This window comes from Molothrus ater, chromosome 3 (assembly GCF_012460135.2).
Source record: "Molothrus ater isolate BHLD 08-10-18 breed brown headed cowbird chromosome 3, BPBGC_Mater_1.1, whole genome shotgun sequence".
Classification (NCBI taxonomy): domain Eukaryota; kingdom Metazoa; phylum Chordata; class Aves; order Passeriformes; family Icteridae; genus Molothrus; species Molothrus ater.
In genome coordinates, this window is record NC_050480.2 from 21,422,083 (window position 1) to 21,449,476 (window position 27,394).

The 27,394-nt window shown below is 41.4% G+C and overlaps 1 protein-coding gene across 2 annotated transcripts in view; it reads right to left on the reverse strand.

Annotated features, from left to right (window-relative positions):
- Positions 1 to 12,700, reverse strand: part of SMYD2 (SET and MYND domain containing 2) — a 28,842-nt gene extending 16,142 nt beyond the window's left edge. Inside the window, exons 1-4 of one of the 2 annotated variants that reach the window (XM_036381199.2) lie at positions 12,488 to 12,700; positions 9,835 to 9,898; positions 2,992 to 3,102; positions 1,321 to 1,381 (exon numbers count right to left, since the gene is read on the reverse strand). In XM_036381199.2, coding sequence (XP_036237092.1) covers positions 1,321 to 1,381; positions 2,992 to 3,102; positions 9,835 to 9,898; positions 12,488 to 12,669 — 418 coding nt within the window. In that variant the 5' untranslated portion in view covers positions 12,670 to 12,700. The remainder of the gene's footprint in view (positions 1 to 1,320; positions 1,382 to 2,991; positions 3,103 to 9,834; positions 9,899 to 12,487) is intronic. The other variant, XM_036381200.2, reaches the window with a different exon arrangement.
- Between the last annotated feature and the right edge of the window lie 14,694 nt (positions 12,701 to 27,394).

Below are 27,394 nucleotides of genomic sequence, written 5' to 3' on the forward strand. Positions count from 1 at the left end.
AGGCTGCACAACAGTCAAAGAAGGAGAAAATTATTTGTAAGAGCAGGTGTGAATGATGGGGGAGTCACAAAAAACACTAAGGAAAATGAAATAATGAAATGGGACCATTTGATGAGAATGAAGACAAACCAGAAATAAGAAATTCTGAGCTTCCAACTGACAGCCAGGTGCCTTTTCCTGTCCTGTGTATGGTGTTGCAAAGCATAAGACAACTGATAAAGGTGTGCTAAGCAGTGAGGTGAGTCAAAAAGCAGCAGGAACAGACGTGCTTGCTAACAAAACAAAGGCTTCTAGAAGACAAATAGGACACTGCAACAGAAACAAACATTTCAGCCTTTTATCTCTCAAATTAATAAATTACTGAATATAAGCTGAAATGCAGAAGAATACACAGAAACTTACCTGTTCTCCTCAACCTCAATCCTGCCAACCTACCTGTAGAACTATCCTTGCCACAGGCAAAGTTAAATGTTGGCATTTTTCCCCCTCGTTCCCCCAGTTGTCCCAAAAGCAATGACAGGAGCTTTTGTTCAAGAAGCAAATAAGACCACTGTGCTTGGTTACCCTGCTACCTCAAGTCCTAGCAATGAGTACATTTATTCAGCATTTTGCAAAAGGTTTTGGAAGCCATCAGAGTGAGTAATGTGAACATACAACCCATTGCCTCTGTGTATATTATGCTCAGCACCAAGAAAGAAAACAACAGGCTGGTGAAAACTGTGCCAGGATGGGCACTAATGGTCAGTTTCTAACTCAGCCTTACTGGATGTAAACTGGATGCAGCTTTCCAGTTAAAAGCAAGCCATTGCCTTATCTTCTTCTTTGGATTATTTTAGAGCATTTAGGACATGGAATCATATATATAACATGTCAGATTTGACTGGCAGTGACAGATACTGAAGCACAGTCCAGAGGGTTCTGCAATTAGCCCCTTAGTGACTGTCACCATCAAGCAACTGTGCTGTCTCTGATTTTATGCCTCCTGGTAACAAATACCAGCTATTGTAATTTTGCAACATTACAATTCTCAAAAGACACTAGAATACCAGAGAAGCAAGAGATGGATGTATACTACATAATTAACTCTGTCTAGGTTTTCATCCTTGTTTCACAGCTCCCACAAACAGCCAAGGAAAAAAAAAGAAAGAAGAGCACTGCACTTTCAAAAAAATTAAGAACCACCATTCTCTTTGTTTACTCCTTTCCTCCAGCAGGAGCAGGATGTTCTGAAAGGTGCTGATGGAGGGGATCCATGGGGAAACAAATCATTATTATAGTTAAGTCAAAACCTCTGTTTACCTGCAAGCCTTTTTTACTTACGTGATTCAAACTCTCTTACAGCAAGCAGCTTCTCTGACTGTGTTCTTTCAGGGTGAGTTTTCTAACAAGAAGGGGAAAAAAATAAGAAAACATTTTAATGTTTCACTTCAGCAGTTTTGTGTACTCATTCAGAATTTGGGAACTCCTACCTGTAAGACAAACCCAAATCCACAGTCTCTGGAATTTATAGGAGTAGATGAACAGCAATGAGTTAAATTGACTGCCCTAACTAAAGGCATAGAAATATTCTCTCCACACCAAATTAGGCAGCCAAAGATGAACTCCTCTCAAATTTATATATATAAACTGAACAGTATTTTAAATATGTCATTTGCTTTGTTCTAGACACCCAGAAAGCTGCTAACAATAGCAAGCAGGCAGAAGACAGGCTTTGCTTTGAGGAAAGTGAATAAACTGACTGTTGACAGAGTTCAAAAGCAACGCTCCACTGTTGGCCTAAGGCCACTTCTTTGTAATCTTGGCCATTAAATATGGCTTTGCAGGTGGCCCAGCAGCTGAGGTTCAGGGACTATGGTTTGCATATTTAGCTTTTATATGACATGTAGGGTTCTCCCCCCTCACTGTAAGCAATGAAAGCAGAAATTTACTCCAACGACTTTCTGTCATTAAACATTGGATTTTGTTTGTGGATCACCCCCAAACGGCTTTAATTAAGTCACATACGTGTACATTCATGCACACACATCTACACACACAGCAAGGATGCAGCTACCTTCCCAGCAGGCCACCAAAATCCTCCCTACATACAATATCCAGGTTGCCCTTGTCACATAAGCAGACCTCAATCATAAAAATATGCTTCAAAGAGGATTTGTTTTTGCAGAGAGAGTTTAGAGCTATACAAAGAGACACAGCACAATAACCTTGAAACTCATGAATCCCATCCCACCCCTGTAAGCTGTTGTGTTATCCATATAGTTAAGGAACACTCAAACGGAGGTTGACATTGCAATCTTCTTTCCTTACTCACAATTTTTTTTTCCCAAACACAAAGGGTCTGAGATTTCTCTCTCAAACTCTGGTTTTCACCAGCTAACTCATAATCATAAATGTTTATACCTGAATACCTCAGAGGTGTTTTGACTAATAAATGTACTGAGATTTATATGTTACACAATGCTGTGCAACTGTAGCTGAAAAATACTACAACAGACAACTGCTTCATAAAGGTATCAGTGCCTGCAGCCAGATAACTCCAGAAGCATTCCTTGGAATTAAACCCAAATAGCAAATCTTATTCTTCTTTCTTTTTATCAGTGTGGTCTTGGTGCTTGCCCACAGGTGACAACAGCTCAAGTCTACCAGAACAGAGGCTGAAACACCAATGTGAAACCACCAGTAAATATTCCCAGGCTCTGTTCAGCAGTACCTTGGCCACAGGTTACAGCTGAAGACCTCGCTAGCCTTTCTCTAGCTTCCCACAAAAGTCTCCAGCTGGATCATGCTGGCCCTGACCCTGCTGCAGTAGTGTGATGGTCAGTGCATTCCGCTGCTCGAGCTCTGTGTTACACCTGTCTGTACACAGGAAACTTGTGTCTGTGTGTCCATATGTGCTTTGCAGGGACAGTTACTGTCGGTCAGTTTTCATTTTCCTGCCTTCCCTGGCACCCAGAGCAGGAGCAAACCTCCCAAGCCTCGCCTTCTGCTCACCTGTTTGGCAAGGATCCTTGCTGTTAGCCTCACAGTCTCTGAGGGATGCCAGTTCTGCCCAAAAGTGCACATGGAGGCACATTCCAGCTTGTGCATTGGCCAGTCTTCCTTCTGAAAACAGAGGAAAAAATAATTAAAAAAAAAAAGAGCCATGGAGATAAACTTATGAAAAAGGGGATGAAAGCTAGTCCTGCCAGATCCTAGAGGTCAAGTGAAATGTGTTTCCTTTAAAAAATAAGGTGACGCTCAGTAATTCAGAACAAAAGCTTGAGTCACATTTAAGGGGTAGAGCTATCCTGCTTTTTCCCAAACAAATCCACAAGGGATGAGCTGAGGTCAGAACATCTTCATTTACTCAACAGAAAAAAAGTATTAAATGACAGAGGAGCAAACAGACAACATGATTTATAAATCACCAGTTCTTATTGTTCAGATCAAGCATGTGAGGACGCAGTAGGTCTGAGCTTGATGACTTTATTGGGTTCATTTCCATTTAATGCCTTGGCCCCTCACTACGAGGTGACCCTGCTGTAATCAGGAGTAATGTGTCTGAAGTCAATGGATTCACAATCCCTAACAATCATTTGACGGTAAGGTCAAACACAAACATTCTGGTGGAATTATCAGATTTTTTTCCTTAAATGTTGAAGAATAAATGTACAGCTAGACAAGGAAAAAAACACTAATACAGACAAACATTTTAGCAGAATGTATAGAATATAGTTTAGGTAATGCATAGCATATTCCTAGCTCAACAGACAGGGAGTGATGGCAAAAGGCACTCATTGGCTTTTGTCACTCAACAAATTTCACCCAAGGCCACAGAATCTTCCAAACAATAGCACAGAATCAAATATAAACAATCTGCACTAGCCCAGGCTGTCCTCAGACTACATCAAATTTCATTTTATTAATTCATTTAAACATGGAAATATTCAAGCAATGCAGTTATTTATTGCTATATCTCATCCCAAACACATGTTTATAGCACTATGTTAGAACAGACCTATAGTTTTCTGTCTGCTTAGGAAGCATCAGATTTTGCTTTCATACCAGATTCAAACTGGTGGAAAACACTAGCAGAGAAAAAAACTCACAACAAATCCCACAAATCTGTAAGTGAAAACTTGAAAAAATTTTAGCACCTTCCAGAACGTTCTGAAATCCCATTACTGTGATTCACTCATATGGCAGACCCTAAGTTGGCCCACTCAGCCCCAATTTTCAAAAATAATTTAAAAAACCCACCAGTGTGGCCCATGACAGTGACTGAGTGGCACAGAAGGAACAATTTCCCTCAGCTGCCTAACCACTAAGGGCAAGAGCTGTTTGAAACACCAGGGAGACACCCTGGAGGCTGTCTGAAGCATCTGCACAGGACTGGTAGATGTGCTACTGGTCTGCTGGGAGATGGATTTCTTGTGGGAACTACACACAGCACCCCAAAGCAGGGAACAGTCAGGGGAATCAGGACCCTCAGTGCCTCCTGCCTTGGCTGGTCAGCTTATATACAGGTTTTGCAGATCAAAACAAAAGCCAAGATTACTAATTTCAGAGTTACTATACCAAAATTTCTTCCAGTGAAAACAGTTATTTTAAGTGTCCTGGGCACAGACAGCTTTAGGAGGTTATTTTATTAGGAAAAGAAAGGTCAGCACCTGCCCTGGCCTTGGGTAGGGTTTGAAGCAGTGAAACACTGCAAGGGTATTCAAGCCCTCACAATGTCAACTTTGCTGTCTTCAATATCCCACTATGGTACTTCCAAAAAAACCTACATACAGCCTGCTTGAAATAAGCTCCAGTGTAAATATTCTAAGAGATGTGGCAATACAGACCAGAACCAAAATAGTATATTACACTGTAATCATGTCATGTGAAATTACACTCTCAACTCTCCTACAGCTGTCACACTACAAAATGACTCCAGAGAGACCCATTTCCCACATATGCCCCAAAACCTTTTCTGGAACATTCCTGACAGCCTTTGCTTAGGAATCTACAGGATAAAGGCTAAAAAGACACAGAGGGAAATCTCATTTCTCACCTCTTCTTGCTTACCCAGGACACCCACTAACTTTAGCATGCTTGTTCAAAAAGTGAAGGCACTGAACCTGAAGCTTTGCAGGACTCTCATCCATACACACCCATTAAATAAACAGAAGAAATTACCTGATAAAACAAAAAATCAAAATGCAAAATCACGTGCCTGTCTTGAAGCAGTGTTTTAAAAAAAATCCATTTGTCCCTTTATTCTTTACACCTCGTTAATTAAAATCTTTCCCCAGGCAGAATCACACTGAGTTGTATGAACTGGTAGGGAGGTTAAAGGGACAAGATACGGCTGAATTGTGCAAAATGAGATAAAAGCCTGAAACACCACAAAAAAAAGAGGGTTCTGATGACTGAGTAATACCTGGGATAGAAACACCATGACAGCAGCTTTCCCTGCGATCACAGCAGGACTGTATTTTGCATTCTTTTCCACATTTTTCTCCAGGTAGTTTGAATTATAACAAGTAGCATTGTTCTAGCTGAATCTCTAATGCTACATTAATGATATTTTCTTCCTATTTTCATTACATCCACAATATTTTCCCCTTCATTTAGGAGTGACAACATTTTTGGAAGGGAAGTTCTTTAAAGCTTATGCCTTTTACATCAAAGCATGGGAACAGTCCTCTTCACCAAGTTCTTCAAAAAGATTCTGCCATCTAGGACTACTGGATTGATTCCCAGAACACTGTCTTATACCTCACCATAGGAGAAAAACAAGTGACAAAATATAATATTAAAAAAAATTAATCTCAAGTCCAAACAAATGTCCTCATACCTCTTTTTTCACATGGGCTTTTTCAATACTAAATAAAAAGTTCTATTTCACTCAATTGAAAAGAAACACAGATAAATACCAGAGAGAAATGATGGGCAAGCCAGTGCAGGGTTAAGCTCACTTCTTCAGAATCTTAAGGCCCAATTGTGATCAAATGGCATCAAACTCCTTAACTGAATTCCAGTGAGGCAACTTCTGAGGTCTGATATTAATTAGTAAAGTTCTCTGATACAGCCTTTCAGCAAGCAGTGAAGGCAGAAGTTTTATATATCTTCAGAGCCACCCTTCCCTATCATCATTTACCAAACGCTGGGCTAAAGAGGGTATTTGACTTTCATGGGCTAGCATTTAACATGTTCACAGAAGACATTTGCCAAAGAAAAATACACTGGGAAAGTTTTTGTATAGGGGGACAGACACCCAGTGCAATCTTGCAGTGTCAAAAACCTTTTGTGCAGAATCATTACAGCAAAAATATTTTGTATTTTTTTTCTACATCTTTACAAAGACAAGTAGGTAATTTCTACAAGGTCCCATTTAAAACACACCTGCTTAATGCTAATTACAGGTGTGCAACTACATTTTCAGGCTTACTAGCTAGTAAAAATACCTGTTTCACTCACTCCAGAAATACCAACTTCAGCAGCCTTTAATGCGACATGTTAAAAAAACCCCATAAGTGGTTTGTTCAAAATATATTTCAAATGTTGAAATTCACCACAGAAACATCTCCTTCTGCACACTGGCTAGCTATCTCCACTCTCTTTGGGATAAATGATAGCCATGTCTAATAACAGCAAGAGGAGTTCTAGTAGCTGGTTCATGTTCACCAGGTCCACAAAAAATTGCAACACATAACCCTATTAAAACATTTCTCTTCAGGGTGTTCCAGCAGCTAATTTCTAAAGAGAAAAAAGGAGCACAGGTCTCCTCCGCTTGACTAAAATGATTATAATTTAAGAAGTCAAGACCCAAACAGCTGCAGATGGGGGCTGAAAGCCACTACTATAATAACAGGCATGCTCTCCAAGGAGGTGAAACTGGAGAGTGGGACGGTGTGAATCTGCTGGAAATCACAATCCCTTTTAAAAGGAGACCTGGATTCGGGCTTGGGGAAAGAATGATCCAGCAAACCCAGACTAGATTCAACCCACAAAACATTAAGAGTAGCAAGGACAAGCAGTGAAGGCAACTTCCACTCTTATGTGCCCTGAATCCACACCTATGCAAGCATCTAGCTTAATATAGGTGAAACATGTGGTTATCCATCCCAAAAGCATGATAAGAGACCAAAACAGGAACACTAAGGAGCTGTGCCAAAGCCTGTGTGTGTGTGCATAGATCCACCTCTCCCCACAATGAGCAAGAATTCCTATGAATTGTGGTATAAGACATCTTTAAATAAGAAAACAGCAAGCTCAAAAGCTTTGGGTTTTTATCCCCCTATGCCTCACGTGGTAAACATCTGTCTAACTGCATTGTATTGACTGACAATGTACCAACCAACATATGAAGTCATATCATGTTCTTGTTGGGTGCATACAATTTTCAGCTGAATTGACCAAAAAATATGGATTTACAGGGAAAAATTAACTTATAAAATAAAAATGAAATGAACAATACCATGACAGTTCTCAAGTACAGCCCTGGCCTTTTATGAGTGTCTCATGATGTCTCACATCCATGCAGGCAAAAGGGACACATTTCCTGTACATTCCAGTGTTACAAATTCAGTATCAAGGCACAGATATCCTTTTTAGCTTTTACAAAGAATTGCTGAACTGCTGAAAAGTGCCTTTGAACAAGAGGCTGTCTGTGTAGCACAGTGGAGTCAGTGGAGACCAGTTTCTAGAGAATATTGTCCTTGAAGGTAATTTTGAAAGAATGTCAAAGAATTCAATCTCAGCAACGTTCATAAATTTCATCAGACTGACTCAGAAGGGCCCAAAAGATGGAAGACAGTGCTATATAAACTAGGGAATCAAAAGCCATTTGTATATCACCAGCAAGGATGAGGTACTAGTACCTGTGCATGTCATACTATAGTTTAGACATCAACAAAATCTAAAAAAGGCCTTTATATCTAGAGCATCATACCACACAGCAACAGGTAGGAAAGATTCTAATTCACTAACTTATCAGACAGACAAGCTTTTGCTGAGCAGCAGCTTTAGCAGACTTAAGGACACTCAGTTTGAGCAGTTCAGGTTTTTACTCTAGGAACATGTCCCTCTAGAGAGAGACAATTCTGACCACCAAAACATAAAGATTAAAAAAAAATCAATCTAAAAAAAGGCAATACATGTACAAAACTTCACAGGGAAAAAAAAGAAAATAAAATTAATCAATCCCTCCTTCTTTGTAAGTATAAAAGTATAAACTTTGTCAAGGCTGGAAGTCAGGACAAGCAAAGGACCACTGATGAGAAGAAATAAGTTCTTCCACCTCCAACATGACATCTACTTGCTATTTTTCCCAGCACAAATTACTGAGCTTTCCTACTTCAGAAAATCTTGCACAGCTGTTTCATAAGCCATTGTACATTTTATATAGTAAGAGAAGAAACAGTTTCAGAAAAAAGCTGCTAAACAGCTGCTTTGTTCAAGGATTTCCTTATCTCATCTAGTTAAAAGCTTGCAAGAAATAATGACATGAAGAAACATTTCTTAGAAACAAGCATTTTTCATGAACGAATCACAGGCTTTCTCTACACTGTCTTTAAAGCTCATACAGATTTCTCTCAAGACCCTTAAAGATGCTCATACAGTAAGCTTTCACTTTGGCAATTCTATGAACTACTGCAAATTTTGTAAAAAACTCCTGTTAAGCCTTTTGAGATCTCCTGATGCCTCAAAACCAAAAGGCTATTTGATTCACCCACAACTCACTAGGATTCTGTGGGAAAGCAGGAGGTAGGGGAGGTAATAGAAGGAAAACTGAGGAGAGATCAGGCTTCTTTTGAAACGTGTGCAACAGGAGAATAAGAGACATCCTCGAAATAAAAGCAACAGCCATGTCCAAAGTGCCTGGGCACTGAGCAGCACAAACCATGACATCTCTGACCAGGTAATGACAACAGGGACCACTTGGCATGGCCCCATGCACCCAAGAGCACATTAACATGCGGGACAAGGTTTGGATTATTTATAGCTGGCACACAGTGGCATGCCAGGCCTTGGGTCACTCAAATCCCTCACACTCTGTGCACCACAGACCTTGCATAGCTCACATTATCCAACCAGCAACCCAGATGGGTTTTTCCACACAGAAACTGGATCATTCTTCCACATCAAGCTGAGGGCCCAAAAAGGCTAGATTCTAATAGTCTAACCCTGTCTCTTTTTTTCTTTTTTTTTTTTTTTAAGATGCCTATTCTAATTTGAATAAAAAACAGAGTGAGAACCGTATGCAAATGTTTTGGATGTCTTTGTATTGCTCTACTTTAGTATGCACTTACGTTCTACATCCTTTAAAAACCAAAAGGAATAAAAGTTTATCTCACTGAGTAAGTTCAGGAGAAAGCCTGATAAGTTTCAAATGGTTATGACTACCATCAGCTGTGGTAGTCTCAATAATCAAAATATTTCAAATATTCTAAAAAAAAAAATCTTAAAAAACTCTCTCTCCTAAGATGGCTATTTAGAGATTTGATTTTCTTCCATTAGACACAGGATCTCTTATCAGTTTAGTGAGCTAATGCTAAATTATCAGGTCTGTCCTTAAAGGAAGAAGTAATACAGACATAATTAGTGGGTTGACAGGCAGCTTTAATCAAAGTCTCAGTGGTATCAAGCCCTGAAGCTACTGATCTTGAAAGAGTCATGCAGACCATGTCGAAATCCTGTAATTGTCCAATGCACAGCTCCATGGTCAGCATCTGTGGGATACTGGAACTGACTGGACTGCTATTAACCACAGCTACAATTAGAGCATATCAATGCCACACAAACAAAAATTGGAGTTCTGCACCCCCACCCTCCTTCCCCCCACCCTCACAAATTGCATGACCGTACCTGACATTCCACATTGCAATAAAAGGCCTGTTTGCATCTTCCACACTTGGACAATCCTTCTTTCCTTAAAAAGAAAACAGAAGTTATTCTGTTCTAGAAACCTGAATGAAATAAAAGTGTATACTGGATCACTTTTTGCATCTAATACAGTTTCATTTCACAATGAAAACTGTATTAGACTTTCAAAAGCATATTTTTCCACGCAGCTCTCATCATGCAAAAGCACTCTGCTTTCTTGATAAATTGCTGGGTTTGAAGACATGTTACTCCATGCTATTTGACAGACAGCATCATATTTTGCCACTATACAAAGAATAATGAGCTAAAGTTATTGTGTTTTGCAAACTTTAAAATCGCTCTGTTCACCAATATTAACTCTTTGGTTCTGCTATGACAACTCTACTGCTTCTTTGGTTACAGAATGCATGACCTTTGTTGAGTAAGTGCCTCCAAAATCCAATAAAAAATACTGTGTTATTAAATATACTGTTTGATCTCCTGTCACCTGAGAGCCCCTTACTGTGACACCCTGTCTGCTCTGATATCTGTGTATTCTGAGCAGACCTAAGGCCCACACTCTCCTTTTTTATATTTGTATATACCCCACCAGAGGGAACTGCCACGAGGAAGGTCCTTTTCTGCTTTAAAGTGCATGTGTTGCAAGAGATCCCACCAAAAATAGAACATGTGTTACCCAACAAGTGACATTTTGGTGTGACAGCAATAGGGATCTCTCAGCAGTACTGAATGCTTTTAAAATGTCTGCATACCCTCCCTGGGGTAAGTAGAAATAAATAAATAAATAGCCTTACACTGAGGTAAGCTCACTGGAGTAAATCAAGGGTGAGGGTCCTTACATGATGTGACAGTGTGCAACATTTGGGTGGTCACTGGCATTTGGAGCCCATAAAACCCAGCGAGCCTGGCATCCTCTGATTGTATCTGCAAAGCACACAAGGTGCAACCTGAGCGAGCCGGGCTAACACCATGACTCCTCTTGCTGACATTACAAGCAAGTATTTAAAGTAACAACCACTATCTCATGCAAATACAATGTTACAGCCTCATTTTGCCCATGTAGTCACAAAAGTTCTCAGGACAACTTGGCCAAGTTTCCCTTCCCACGGCTGGCTGTCGAGCCCACAACCTCCCTGCTAGGGCTCTTTGGAAGTCCTACCAGCACAGATTGGAATCTGTACGTGCTAGTTCAGCGCTAATGCAACAGTCACAGACACAGAACACATGTCTGAGCACTGGCGGATCACCTTACATCACCCAGACATCGCTCCTCTTAGCGGCACTTCATCACCCTGGTGTGAAATAAATTTCAGATTACCGCACTAACTGCTGTCCTGCTGCAGTCAGTGGGTTCCTTGATTGCCGTGCTCCTCCAGAGCTCCAAAGGAGAAGCTTGCATGGATAACAAGCAGCTGTTCCCGAAGATAACCAAAAGCTATTCCATGAGATAACTATTATCCTTACAGTATTACTTCACCTCAGTGAGGTATGGAAGTATTCCCGGGTCCTGTGGCAGACAAATCTGAATATGATAAACAAAACCAGACAGCTTCTCTGGCACAAGGAAACTTGTGGTTAGGTACAAGAGTTAAAAAAAAAAAACAACAAAACTCTTAAACCAAACACAGCACCTTCTTCAAATTAATGGAACTCGCTTCACCAGCTTCACTAGAACTGTATTAGGTGCTCATATCCAAAGAGTGGGGTGAATCAAGTGACCAAGTCATAAGCAGATAAGGTAATGAGGAAAGAAAAAGGAGGTATGGACAAAAATAGCACAATTGCAACAGTTGTTTTTCTTTGCTGAGGCAACTACTAACATTTGCTCTGAGTTATAACCAGGTAAGCACTTAATTCCTCTGCAAGCTGTCAGAAGCCACAAAAGTACTACACTTTCTAAAAATATGGTGTGGTGTGGTGTGATGTGCTAGAGTGTCATATCCATGCTGAATTTGCTAACCCCAATACACCTTTTAATACACCCTGCAGCAGCTCAGATTGAGAGGCTTGAGGCAGACACTGAAAACCTCCCCTGCACACAGGTGAGGAGGAGCTGCAGAGGCCCCGGCAAACCCGAGCCCCCGCATCCCTCCAGCACCAGGAATCCCGAAGCACTCAGGAGCAGGCAGCACTCCAGTCCCAGTATTCCCAGCCAGGAGACAAACAAGTTCTTGCATTGCCTGTGCTCCGCCCCAGTAAAAGTAATTTGCAGACTAAGGTTTCAGACACAGGTAATATACAAGTATTGGTGTATATTTCAATACGGAGATATATACATTTCATTCATAGATATTCCATCCGCACTAGGGAATGTGAGGTGTGAATTAGGCGATTGCAGACCCTTTCTCCTTTATCAAACCTTCATTAAAACCACCGAACACCAAGTTATTACAAAACTAGACGGATCAACGACACTTCCTGCCAGAGGATGGTTACGCACGTGTCTACGTGACCGCCAGAGCAGGGGAAGAGCAGAACTTTTTTTTTTTTTCCTTTTCCTTTCTCTCTCCTGAGCTGCTCAACACGGAAAACCAGCTTTGACTTTAGACCTCCGCGCTGCCACAGCAGCACCACGAGCCGAGGAGGGGGAAAGCAGCGCCGCCGCCCCTAGAAGCCGGGCGGGCCCGGGCCCTACCTGGCGAAGCAGGCGTCGCAGTGGCTGCCGCGCTCGCTGACCGTCAGCACGGCCGCGTAGGCCGGGCAGCTCAGCAGCAGCTCGCCCACGGCGAAGCGCCGCCGCGCCCGCAGCCCGCGGCCCTTGCCGGCGCTGGCGAACCGCTCCAGCCCGTCCAGCTGCGGCGCCGCCTCCGAGCGCATCCCGGCGAGGGCAGCGAGCCGGGCGGGCTCGCAGCGCTGCTCTGGGAGCCGGGGCCGCCGCCGCCGCCGCCGCGGGAAGCGCCTCCTCCGGGCGGCGCGGGCCCCGCCGGCGGCTGCGCACCGGGAGCGCTGCCCGCCGAGCCCTGCCCGGCTCCGGCACCGGGAGCGCTGCCCGCCGAGCCCTGCCCGCCGAGCCCTGCCCGGGCTCCGGCACCGGGAGCGCTGCCCGCCGAGCCCTGCCCGCCGAGCCCTGCCCGGGCTCCGGCACCGGCCCCGAGCCCTGCCCGGCCCGCGGACACGCTGCCCACGGCACGCTGCGTGCGGTGGAAGCATGCCGCGGACCCACCCGGATCTCGGGCAGAGGGGGCTCTGCCGCTGGCCTCACGGCCCTCTCGTTGGTATTAGCACCTAATCCAGCTCCCACCGAAGTCAGTGAAGCGAGTCCTATTCACTTGAAGAAAGGTACAACTGAGGTGATTTTGCTCTCCTCCTGAACATCAGTGGCTTTTCCCAGCCTCTAAGATTTGCTGTTGGTTTTGTTTTTTAGGTTTTGGGGTTTTTTTTTAACTTATATGCCTAACCATAAGTTTTCTTGTGCCATAGAAAGTGTCTGTTTTTATCACATCTGGAAGATTTCTGTCTGCCAAAAGACCAAGAAATACTTCCATGCTCCATTGCTATTCAGTAATATTGTGAAAATCATAGTTATCTCAGGAAATAGCTTTTAAGTATCTTCAGGAGAAGCTGCTTGTTATCCCTGCAAGCTTCTCCTTTGGAGCTCTGGAGGAGCACAGTGAGCAGGGAATATACTGACTGCATTAGCAGAATAGTTAGTGGGGTAATCTGAAACTTATTTCACACCAGGGTGATGAAGTGCCACTGAGAGGAGCAGCAAGGCCTCCCAGATCAAGGCACCTCCATCATGAGCAGGTTTGCAGTTCAGGTCACAGGGAGCTCAGGTGTGGTGGCCTCCTGGATAGATAACCAGGGCAGGGAGAGAGTGTGGCAAGCCCAGGCTCTCCCTGCAGGTTAATTGAGAGCCCCAGGCATGCTCAGGGGTGAGCCAGGTCCCAGGGGCAGCAGGAGACAAGGTGGGTGGGAGTCCCCAGGGAAGCTGGACAGGAAGATTAAGGCGTAGTTGTGCCCTCAGGGCCCTAACAATGCACTATTCCATATAATCATTTATATCAGTTGCATATCTTTAACTTCTCTGATATTCTCATCCATCGTAACACGATGACATTAGTGGATTCACTGCAAAATTAATGTATCTTTCTGGACCAGCATTATTTGAATTAGTTAAAACATCACTGTTTTCATAAGGAAAGACTGAGCAATGAAAATAGGTCCAGTCCTTGAAAATCATCCTATCACCCTCAACAACTCAGCTAGATGTTGATCATGCCCAATTGCAGACTGCAGGGATGGAATTAGGGTATCCAGCTAAAGTAAAAGGAGCAGTATCTAACCAAGTACCTCATCTAGTGCATGAGGACTGCCATTTACATCCCAGTTCAGTGTAGATTGAGGATGTCAAGCTCAAAGGTCTGGACTCTTAATTATAGACTATTCTATATCCAAGTATATTTAAAAATAGTGATTGATAATGTATGCACTTTAAGAATGAATTAACATTCACTGGGAAACTGCCCTTATGGTCAATCCAGTTTGATTAATTTATAGATCCATTATAGCTAGACAAATAAAGTCACATCTCCTAAACCCACCGACTCTGACTTCTTACACTGCACAAGCTAGTAAATTCCTTCAACTAATCCCTGCTCAAAGTAGAGCAAAACTTCTAGGAAATAACTAATCTTGATTTTAAAATGTTCTTAATAAGTGGTTTAAAAAAAAAAACCCAAACCCTAGTAATATATATATATACTTTATTTTCCCTTAAAACTGCCCAGTTGTTCCTTCAGCTGCTGTATCTTGTCATAGCATTTTAAACTGTTTTGAAATATTCTCAGCTTTTTTTTCTCTCTACATCAGTAAAATGAAATGGTTAAGCATTTGCTTCTGAAATCTGAAAACAGTGTGATATATTCCAGTAGTGAAATGCTGGTCACACTGACAGTGTGAAATTAGTGACAAATTCCTACATTTTTTCCAGAAGTCAGCATTTAATTTGTGTTTCAAATTACGCTGTGTGCAAATAAAAAAGGTCTACAACAACTTGTATCTATCAACTTGATGATCTTGAAGGTGTTTCCCAACCTTAATGGTTCTCTGATGTTCATTATCAGACCACTTCTAAACAATAACTTGTGCTTTTCTAAGATCGTGTGGGTTCACTGATGAGAAGGTTGTGAGAAGGTGTCTTTTGGGGGGAACCAGCTGGAATGATGGCAAATGGTATCACACTTCTGTTCCACATTATCACCCTTGTAAAACAGATGACAATTTGATTATGCCTCAGGTAATGAGGAAAAATTCAAATTTCAGTAGGTCTCTTTTTTAATAAAGAGTCATTTAGTTTTAAAAACAAAAATAATAATTTACTAAGTAGGCTTTATTCCACCCTGAAAGATATTGCTTTCCAAAAGATAATGCCTGGATTTATTCACAAGAGTGAAATTCAGCACCGGCCTGCAGTCCCATTCAAACCCTCCAGGAGAAATTCAACCAGCTGCCTGCATAGCTTTTTGCTTCCTTTGGATGTTTTCAAAAATAAAACTGGTTTGATAAGTTATTAATGAAAACAGTTTGGTGACTACTTTGTTATTTATCCCATCCCCTGTTTTCTGTATTTATACAAAACCTGTAAATAAAACATATTCTTTTGGATCTCCCTATTTTATGTGTTTTTATACCATGTTCATCAGAAAATCTGAACGTGGGTTTTTATGAATCAATATGAATGCCTAAATAAATAATGTTTTATTGCAAAACACAGACTTAGTAATCAACTCATGAAGACTCTCAAGGCTTTAGCCATATAAATATGCATGCAAAAGCTGAATGAACAGTCAACACCAGGGAGTTTCCTGCAACCAGAAAAAGACTGGAGTTCTCTCTCTCTCCACTGTTCACAAGATGAGTGGAGAGTCCATGCTTCAACAGAATGTGTTGAAGACCTGGCAGGATTGGATGATAAAATACTTTGCTAAATTATACCTTGCATCTGCAGAGACTTGTACTTCTCATCTCTTGTGTCTTTTTTTAACTTCTGTTGTGTCTGCTTTAAATAAGAAAGATAATGGCTCATGAAAGGATATGAAGTAGGGTGTAGGTTTAAGAAAGTCACAGAACAAAGTGTTGTGCCAGGTCTTTGAATTTCTTAAAATTAAGGAGTCTTTAGAAGCAGAGCTGTTCACCTTCACTCACAACCTTGGAGCTGCTCTATGGAAAACCTTCTGTGTTTGACAGGAAAAGATGTATCCCTGTTAGTCACTTTTAGTTAGGCTTAATCACTTAATCTTGCAGAAAGGGTACCGCCGCAGCGCAGCCTGCTCTCTCCAGGAACGGCTGCATGCCCCGTGCCCAGAGCTGTCTTTTTGTGTTCGTGTCACCGCAGACTTTAGCCAGAAAGGTTCTGAACTTGGAAAGGGAGCACGGAGTCACTGGCTACGACACAGGGCCCCGAGCAAACTGGAGGGGGAGCTAGGAATAAACAATAAAATCAGCTACAGGGTAGGTACAAGAAACAATCATAGGCCAGCAGCCTATGGGGAGAGAAAGGACAATGGAAACGGTATATAACCTTTTCTATATTTAATACAATTATTTCCAGAGAGATCTGGTATAGTAACCTTGTCTTTTTTATCCTTTGTATTTTTTTTTCCTGTACCTCTTGTTACCATCAGCTGCTTTCAGCTCACCAGTCCAGGTGCTCACAACAGGGGCAGCTGGAAGCACATCCCACAGTGTAGTGTAAGTAATGAAAAACTCAGCCTAAGCTGGTTTAGTAAGTTTTGTGGGTAGATCTCATGACTTGTCCTAACCTCTGTCCTGCTGTAGCTAGGCAGCTGTTTCTGGTATCTTTGCAATTTATGGGTAGTTTGGGTTCAGATTTGCACATTTTTAGCCAGTGAGTGCATTATTAGTTTTGAACCAGAGATTAAGTGTGAATGTAAAAACTCAGCAGGAGCTGGGAAATGCTGCCTTTCAAAGAAGAAAAATGCAGTTGATCACTTTTAGGAAATAACCTGCAAGGTGGGAGGGAGTTCAGGGATGGCAGTGAGTTCAGAATTCAGTGGGGGCTGCAAGGATAGTGTGTCACCCATACATCTCTAGGCAGATGTGCTCCCAGCCCTGGAGGGGCCTGGGTGTGACATTCAAAATCTGTCCTCATGTTATCTTCTACATCTGTGCCACTAATTGTTGACATGTTGACAGTGTTGACATTGCCCACTACTGAAACACAAACAAAAATACTCTAGAGATGCTGTGGTTCTGTTGACAGTCAGAACTTTGTTCCCAGTCAGAGAGGACTGGTGGAAGTGGAGAAGATGGGCAACCCTATGGAGATGTCTGACTTCTCTTTAGAGACATTATGACATTAAAGACCCAGAGATCTAGAAAGAGGTTCCTAATTTAATTTTTTTTTCTGAAAAGAACAAACTCCTCACTGCCCTCACCTATCAGATGCCTCCTGCAGTTTTATCAATATTAACATCCCTACTGCAAGTGCAGAACTAGAAGTAAAGACTCAAGTTTCTGCCTAATATATGGAAGTGATTTTTCTGGGTTAAACATATTGTAATTCACTCATTTGAAGTTTACAAGCATTTTTAGTATGTCATTATAGAAAGCCTATACACAAATGTCCAAAGACAAAAAGTGACAGCAGCACAAATGTGGTTTCAGGAACATAGCATGTGATGACAGAGCTGGATGACTGTGGGGAACAGGCAAGGGCAGCAGTTAGGTGTGAATGTGACACTCAACACTCAGATACTTGCAGTTCACAATTTGCTTTTATCAGAATCAGCAACCTCACAACTGCCTTTCTGTGCTAACTCCAGCCTGCCCCTGGCAGACCTGCATTAACCTTTGCTTATGGAGCCACGGCAGGACTCAAGAAAATAAAAAAACATATTATGTCAGATTCCCCATTGGTGTAAATTAGCATCTCTCCACTGACTTTGAAGGAGTGGGACCTGCTTGCTCAAGTTGAGGATCATACCCAGTGCTCCTGTAGCATCATTAAGTTGTCACATTCTTCCCCTGCCTCTCCTTTTGTTGTCTAGCTGCAACTTTTCTGAGTTGAAGACTAGAGAAGGGTCTTTGATCCTCTGATAACTCCTTGAGGCTCCCTAGGATAATTGGCCAGGACACTTTCTGAATTATCCAGGGTCATTTTATCCTGCCCTTTTACTTGGAGAGGGATTACAAGCAAGAGAAAAATCTTGGAGTTTTCACAGATGCAGACGACCTATACGAGTGCTGCTGTGTGTAGTAGGTCAGGCACCCCTCGTGACATGAGGGACACCCCATTGCCACCAGGCTGTATTTAACCTCTCCTGCTACTGATGTGGAAACAGAAGCCCTTCAGGGTGACCTGGGCCCTAAGACTGCCTAACTCTTTTTTCTGAACACACTGGGGGTGCTGAAAAAGGAAAGTATGTGAGCTGCTTTTCTGCTGATGGAGGTATTTACTCACTGCAACCAAGCAATAGCTCCATATTTTATAAAGTTCTCATGGTAAGGCATTTTCTTCAGCTCTAACAATGAGTTTTGCGGCTATTCTTTAAACCTCTGGGGATTTTTTCAGCATTGTGAAACATAGGATCACTGAAAATATGAAGAGTTTCAGTAGCCACACCAATGTTGTAAAAAGATGTATCATCACATCTATGTACATATTGGTTACTTTTCTATTTGTTTTTGCAAAGATTACACTAGCAATACAATAAACAGTAATTTATACTTAACCCAGCTACAAAAATATTCAATGCTATGCCTAAGAATGACCCTTTCCCAGCCATGCTAAAAATACCTATATTCAATGATGACTTCCCAGAGATAAAACATTTTTGAGATTTGCTGCTTAATAAAAGCATTGTTCTGCTAGGGGGTATTCCACCAGGGCTGTACAATATTTTTTTTTTTTTTTAAATCAGAATGTTTTGCAAAATTAAATCAAATGCCTTACAAATGTCTCAGTATATCACACTGAGGCAGTTACCTTTTTAACCAAATTTGTAATCTAATCAGGTTTGTCTGACAAGACCTATTTTCCATAAAACCATGCTGACTGGCATTAATTACTTCCTGTCCTTTCATTCTTTATCACTTGAATCCCATATTCTATTATTTTGCTCCCCCCTCACCTCCTCTCCAGTTTGAAGTTAGGTTCACTGGCTTGTATTTACCAAGGTCGTCATGTTCGTCCTTGCTGAATACTGGCAAAACATCAGTCTTCTTCCAGTCTTCTGGAATTTCTGTGTTATTTCAAGACCCATTAAAAATTAACGTGTGGAAGGAAGAATCTCCTCCACCAACTATTTGAGACTCCTCAGGTGCAAGTTATCTGGGCCTGATGAATTACAGGTTTTTATCACAAGTAGATATTTAACATCCTATTTGGTTACTAATGGACTGAAAAAGGCTTTGGCTGCCTGATATGATACTGCTGTTATCCTGCTTTTTCTGAATCAAGGAGAGACATATTTATTGAATATGGCTTTCTTCATTATTAATGATTTTACCACCTTCATCTAGTTCCTGGCAAATTCCATTGCTGGGATTTCTGCTGTGTATCATGTACTTCACACACTCCTTCTTTTTCCTCTGCTGCATATACAGGTATCTTAATCTTCAGTGTCCTCTGTGTCATAATTTTCCTTTATCTTCCTTTTTACTGCAGACTACTACTCCTCCTTCTAATCTCTTCTCCAACAAAATGAAGTAACAGCGGGAAGGAGGGAGAACTGTAACTAATATTGTTCTTACTTTCTTCCCTCACTGTCCTGGTTCAATTTCATGAATGAAAAAAACAAAAAACCAATGCATTGAGTGGATGGATTTTGGAAACCAAAGAGCATCGTTTGAGTATACCAGCTCCCCCTTTCAGGGTGTGATTCCCTATTTCTGAAGAGCCCGTCTTTCAGCAGGCTGATTCATGTCCACACGTGTTTTCTCTGTCAACCACCTTTGCTGCTTTTCCTTCTGTGCCTGCTTTTCTTCATGGACAGCAGCAGAGAGCACACAGATTTTGCTGAGACAAGAGCCACCATCCATCATCAGATGACAGGTACTTCTATTTCTTGGAAGAGGAAACCTGGTCCAGCAGAGTACTAAATATTTGTAGAGAGACACTGTGGTGAGAAGTATCACACAAGAAGCAGCTGGAAGCTTCCAGATGTGTTAATATGGAAATGTGGTGCTCTCCCACCTCTGCATTAGGTACCAGAGTGCATTTGAAAATTAAGTCAGATATAGAGTATTTTTATTACAATCAGTGGCTTTGGGAATTCTCATTACTTGGAAAAAAAATTTTGGTGGTCATTTAGCAGATGGGATAAAAAAAAATGTAGTAAGGACTTGGGAGTTTTGCTCTGGGCCTGGGCTAGTGAGCCTTTGGCCCATGGAGAGCACTCTTGATTTGTGGTGTTTGCTCAATGTTTATAGAATAATGTGTCCCTGAAGCTGCAGCCCCTGTGGTGCTGGTTCCATGGGGCAGAGTTCTGTGAGCTCAGGGATGTGGCACTGGGAATACTAGAAGGGCTGGATGTTGGATGTGCACCCATAATATGGTGCAGTCTTGTCTGTGTTGCCTTTGGGAATGCTTTCTGGAGGAAACCATCTGTCACATGGCCATTGCACTCTTTTGGGGATGCTCTTGGAATGATCCAGAATGGAGACAGAATAAGTGCGAACTGATCAGGGATTTCAGGTATTCAGCACTATGGAGAATTGTGCTGTGAAAGTATTTTACATATAGACAAGTACATTTTAGATAAATTCTCACATCTCCCTTGTCCATTGTCAGTGCCTATTAGCTTTCAGGGCTAAGAGAATGGCAATAGCAATAATAATAGTAGTGATAAAACTGTAAGAACTTTTATCTTAAGTGTGACTGCCTTGCAGGTTTATATCACTGACAGGCCTCTCAATGGGGTGAGAAAGAAAGACTGTGTGGGGCTTGGAGTTGGCAGAATCTACATATGCCGTTGGAGCACCTGGTAAATGAACTTCAGGGCCCAAGCATGTAAAGGGACCAGTATGGCAGATATGATTGACCAGATGGAAAAGCAAATGTTCTTTAAGACAGCAATTTGGAGAATCCCAATCTTTTAGATTGTCCTTTCTCTACCTACCTTTATACAGAGTTGCTCTCCATCTCTCTTGTAGGTCCCTTTAGATCCATAAAGGCTTCTGTAAGACCTCCCTTGAGCTTTCTGTTCTCCAGGATGAACAACCCCAACTCCCTCAGTTTGTCTTTGCATAACAGAGGTGCTCTAGCCCTGAGATCATAGTTGTGGACTCATTACAACAGATCAATGTCCTTCCTCCGTTGGGGGCTGGACACAACACCTCAGGTGGGGTCTCACCAGAGCAGAGCAGAGCAGAGCAGAGCAGAGCAGAGCAGAGCAGAGCAGAGCAGAGGGGCAATCACCGCCCTGGACCTGCTGCCTATTGCAACCCGGCTAGGGCCCTGACGAAGGAGGAATGATGAGGAGGACTCCATGGATATCAGAAGGCTAATTGATTACTTTATTATACTATATTATTCTATACATCCAAAACTGAATCTGCCAAGCACTCAACCCTGCACACAACTGCTCTGCACTGCACTCAGTCTCGTGACTGTCACCTGACAGTCCCGGCACACACACACTCTTGGCCCTGATAGACCAAGGAAACAAAACACCATGACTTTGGGTAAACAAAACACCATGACTTTGGGTAAACAATCTCCATATTGCATTCTACTTTTGCACAAACACAGGCACAGCAAATAATAAGAATTGTGTTTTCTTTCTCTGTGTTCAGTGAAACCCAGAAATATTCTTGGGAAGAATTGTGCCTTGCTTTTCTCTGTGAAGAGAAATGTGGGGCTGCAGCTGCCCACATTGCTTTGATGCAGCCCAGTGCACAGCTGGCTTTCTGGTCTGCCAGGGTGCATTTTTTTGTCAGGTTGTGTTGAGCTTCTCACCCACCAACGCCCCCATGTCCTCTGAAGGACTGCTCTCAATCCCTTCATCCCCCAGCTTGTACTGGTGCTTGGGATCACCCAGACTCATGTGCACGATCTTGCTCTGGGCCTCACTGAACTTCATGGATCTATTTACATGTTATTTTACTCTGTTTCATCAAAATAATAATAAATACAACCAGCAATTCATGGACAAATACATCAATCATTTATTCTGTCCCAGAAAATGACTGTGTTAACAAAGTCAGGATTTTTTCAAACACTAGAAAACTAGGAACAGAAATCTGCATTCCCAAAGATTAATATGACACTTTTCCTCCAGTTCTAGAAGGGGAGTAGGGATTCTCCATACTTCAAGAAATATCTTAAGGAACAAAAGAAAGACAGAGAACAGGAGATGCATTGGGATTGCAGTACTGAGAGTTGAAAACTGTGTTCAGCTGGACCACAGTACCAACTTCAGCAAACACACTCACAAAGAGAATGAGACTCCACTGCTCAGTCAGTCTGGGAAACAGTGTTGAAATCAAAGCTCATCAGTTAAAACATCTTCAGAGAAAATCCACAGAGACAAAACTTTCTTAAAGAGGGAAAAGAAAGAAACCGAGTCAATGCAAAGCTGCTTCTCAAGGGAGTTATGTGAAAAAGGAAAAGTTCTAAAATGTATGCAGGAGCTAGATGAATTGAAATGATCATGAAAGCAGTAAGACATAATACAGTCATCTCAGGAATAAAATAAAGATTTCATAATAAAACTAAGTGGATACACAATCCACATTAACACTTAGGGAATTTGAACTTATCCCTTTTTATGACATCTGATGATGCTTTGGATGGTATTGAATTGTGATTTATGTATTCAGAAACCTTTTTATACCATCAAAGGCATTCTTATGAACAAAATAAGCTCTTGATGAGTCAAAACTGACACAAAGTTTTTGTTTAATAAATGAAGTTAATCAACTCAAGGATTGCTCTTTTATATTTTCTATGTGTCCTTTTTTAAGACATTCTCATTTTATCAAACCTTTCTGGGGTTCCTTCTCTTCAAGCCATAAAGACTGGCAAGGGTATCCTTGTGTCAAGAATCAGTGACTAAAAATAGTTGTCTCAAATTTATAAGCTAAATCTTGCCACTTTGCTTTAAGCTTCCCTCTCCTGCCTCTCTGAGATCAAAACACAGTTACTCTGTGAAATTTATGGAAGAGAAAAAAATAATAGACCATGTGACCTTCATTGGATCAATTACCTTAACTTTTAGGCTTCTATAGATTTCTTATTATACCTAGAATTTGCCTGCATAGATGTGGAATTACTTATTTTGATCACTAACTCCGTAAATGCAAAAAGTGAGTAATGAAAGTTATTTCTTAGGCAACAGCTCTTCAGTCACAGCAATTTTTATTGCTCATCATAAGACCATACAGAATATCTTATGTTCCTTTTCCCTCTGAACACAATTGAATTGAAGACAATTTCGTGTCTGGAGCCATGGCCATGCCAAGCAGAGACTAGTGAATCCAGTGTTAACTTGGTGACCTTTGAATGAAAAATTCTATTTATGTTGCTGTCATTTCTCCAGTCCATTTTGGAATAATCTGGCCTCTAATTATTAGCTCAAACAATATTCTGAGCTATCTTTCCACAGTGGATTAGCACCTTCAGATTATAAAGGTATTAGATCACCATTGAAGTACCTGCTGGTTTTGTCCACTGATAAATATTAAGCAGCCTAAAACTCATGGAAATGATTTTGGAAATGGAAATGGATTAAAACTTGAGACAAAACCACTGTATTCCAAAAAGAGGGATATGTAAGAATTACATCATAATTTTAGGACTGTGATGTGCCAAACACTTTGTTACTTCTTTTATCTGGGAGATAATTAACCCTTGCTCTACTTCACCTTTCAACATAAAGTCCTGAGAGGACAGATGCCAAGAAAGGTTTCTGTAAGTGTTCATAATTTGGGCTTTACTTCTAAATTATAGGAAAAAAAGATTGAAAGCTCATGTTTTTCTCCCTCTTCCACACTAGTGTTGTTTCATTGGCCTAATCAAGATGAGAAGGCAGTTGTAAATTTATATTTGTCTGGCTTTGACACTTTTCTCACTAATTTACTAAACTTCCTAGCCAGAAGACAAATAATGCTTTTGCCACGTATGGGAATTTCATATGCATAAAATCATGGAGTTGTAAGAACACACCTTGTAATGTATATCTCTCTTTTGTTAAAGGAAAACAGAAAGAGAGGGAAAGGGCTTGTTATAAGATAAGCCTTTTATGAAAAGTTCTGGATAACATAATTGGAATAGAAACAAGGGGGTCCTATAGAAATGTAACAGAACATTATAAAATTACTCTAAAACCTATGGAGCATTATATCTTTTATATGAAGTTTTTTGAGCCATTGTATAGAATATAACAGAAGAGCTATCCGAGCTATAGGATGGTAGGGGAAAAAAAAAAAGCTGTAGAAATCGTTATGGTTTTGTGTTAGATTCCACAGGAGTTTTCCATAAGGGCTGGGCTGTTTCTGAGTGTATCCTGAGCGTGTTTCTTCTCTCTCTACTCCTGTGGCGAGCTGAACTTTGGTGTTAGTCTGCAGCACATTCTGAATGCGCGAGTAGCCTTTTGTGGGGAAAAAAGAAGATAGTTCTCTGTCTCATTAATCTGCAGATTCATGTGGAAGTCTATGCTGTCTTAAACTTTGTTGGCAGGTCACCATGCAGCTGCATGAACCATTGTGTTTGAGTTCTAAATGGGGATGTACAATAGGCACTGTACCTTCTGGTGTAAAACGTACACAGGAAATCACATACCACTACCATCAGCAACTGAGGTTTTGTATTATTTCAATGGACTGAGGGCCCTTTTTTTGCTGCACTAGGGAGCTAAGAAAGTGTACATAAAGGACAGCGTAACAGCATCCTTGCCTGAGTTGGTAGAAATGAGAGAAACTTTTCTTTTTGGTGTTGTTGATGATGTCCAGGGCAAGTTGATTATGTATGAGCCACAAACACAAGATTAGTGGTATTATCATCTTAAAAAGATTACTTTTAGAAAGCCAAACAGGTCAGATATTTAGAATTCGCAATTGTTCCTACCACAGTATTCAAAACAGAATTTGGGAAGACAGGAATTGGAAATGACAAAAAGGTCTAAGTTCTTCCAAATCTAGGAAGGAGAATAAAATGTCAAAACAGTTATAAACCACAACCCATTCAACAGGTCCATCCACATGAGAAAACCAGCATTTAACAGAGGGGTCTCTGAAACTTGTGAAGAACAGAAGATTGGTAGGAAAGCATTTTTATGAGAATTAAAATGTGCCTTCCTGTCAGGGAGGAAGGGTGTTGCAGGGTGCTTGAGAAATGGAAAAAAAAAGTACCATTAAACCCCGATATGAATAAAGATCAGGTGAGAGAGGATGTCACCCTGTGGCCTTTGGAGCTGTATTTCTGCTGCCTCCTGAAATTATGTTTTCCTGAAACAAAGGAACAGTGTTATGGAAAAGTGGGTGCCAGATACTTTAGGAAAATGAGACACAGTGAAGCGGATAAAAGAGACAAAGACAATAGCAATCATATGCAATAAAGTGAAGGCAGCTGAGGTCTGAGACAAAGGTGAATATTCTGAGCCAGCAAGATGACTGAAGCAGGGGAAGGAAGGAGGGAAAGGTGATTCACAATAACATTTGAAAGACATTGGCTTGAATATTTATCAATGTCACAGCAAACTTAGCTTGGCAGCCTTGGTGGCTGGCTTTGTTCTTTCGGCGATTTCCCACCCTTGAGATGACAAACAGGAATGTGGCTCAAAGCACAGCTCTTAATGTGAGCCCAGTGCAGCAGCCCTTGGGCCCACAGGCCAACTACACAGGCACTGCCATGCCATTTCATAGCTTTTCTAGAGACATAGCTGAGGTTTTTACTCGTATCAACATCCTGGATTCAGGAGGCAAACATACAGCAGGACATGCAGAAGATTCTGTGCAGCTTCTTTGAGTACCTCACTTGCTCTGAGTCTGTTCAAGTGTGGGTCCTATGCCCTGGTCAATGACTCTGCTACATCTTTAGTTTAGAAATAACTGAAATAAGTCTGAAGTGATTCATCCACCTGATTTTTGATGGATACAAAAGTACTCCAGTAATTAATGTTTTTGGCTGATAGCAAAGGTCTAAGTTACAGTGCTTTTGCAAGAGTTTCTTCTGCACATACACAATAATATTCTGAAGTGACTGGTTGCTGAAAGGCAAGATACAGGGACCATTAAATATCTTAGAGAAGTGCCAAATCAATATGTTTTGGAGCTCTACTCAATGCTGTATCCCAGCTTATTCAAACTGCAGCCTGACTCTCATCTAAAGGTAAGGACAGAGCAAAGGTCATGGTACAAAAGGCAGGAAAAGGACCATGGCTGCCCTTGCTGGCATTGGTAAAAATGGAGTTAACTCCAAATGTCATAGACTGTAACCAAGGGCAGAATTTGGCTATTTGTTTTGAATCAGTGCTATCAATAAAAGTCTGCCAAAAATAACCAACTGGTAAATATTAATTTAAACAGAAAAATTGGAAGTCGGTTGCACACTTAGTTGCAACATGGGGCCATTCCATGTTGGCAGTAAGAGGATAATGATGTGAAATGCCAAAAAATACCTGGAAAGCATTACTTCTGTGTGACATCCAATAAAGATGCTGCACACACCCCTACATTTTTCAGCAATTAAATATCTGAAAATGAAAGCTCTCTCTTTCCCCAATTCCCCAACTGCAATGGCCAAACTACAGCCCAGCAATGCGGCAATAGAAGTTTTTCAGGGTGGCCCCTCTGCACAACAGCTGTTTCTCAGTCTGATAGTAGCATCTCCAACCAGCTGCTTCACTTTGCTCCTGGCTGTCACTGCTATAGGTTAATAGGAACAGAGGCAAGAGAAGGGCCTAGGCCAGCATAAAGCAGAAATAACAAAATTTTCTGCCAAAAGGGAGTGTGGGATAAGAACTTTAATGGGCAAGCAAACAAAGAATCAGACTGAAGCCTGAGGCGCTTCATTGTGTTGGCAATAGACACACAGTCCTGGAACAAGTGCAGCCCAGAGTCTAAATTTGAAATGACTGTGGGGCCTCTGTGCCAATAAAGTTTGGCTCTGTGTATACATGTGTGCATGTATATCTATATCCCCGCACCAAATACGTAGTTGTGATAATCGCGTAGTAAATTACAGAGCCATATGATGAACTGCACGTGCCTTTGACCACCTCACCTGCCCCCTGCCAGCTAATCCATCTCTATTTGGATTTGCTCTGTCATTACAAACCAAGGCTTTAATCCTGCAAACACTTATGTGTATACTTAACTTTGAGCACTGGAACAGTCCCGTTGAAAACAAGTTTGGCTGGGTGTAATTTCATCTTCAACTCTACGTGCGGTCATAATCCTGTTTTCTACATTCACTGGTAGCAGTCTGGGCTTGTGATTTCTTTTAGCTGGTAGGACAACACCTCTGGCACTTACTGCTGCTTTGGTGTGTGCTGAGGATAAATCTGTATTATTCCACTGGCTTCAAATGTGTTACACCAATTTACACCACCTAAGAATCTGACCTGTTGAGAAAGGA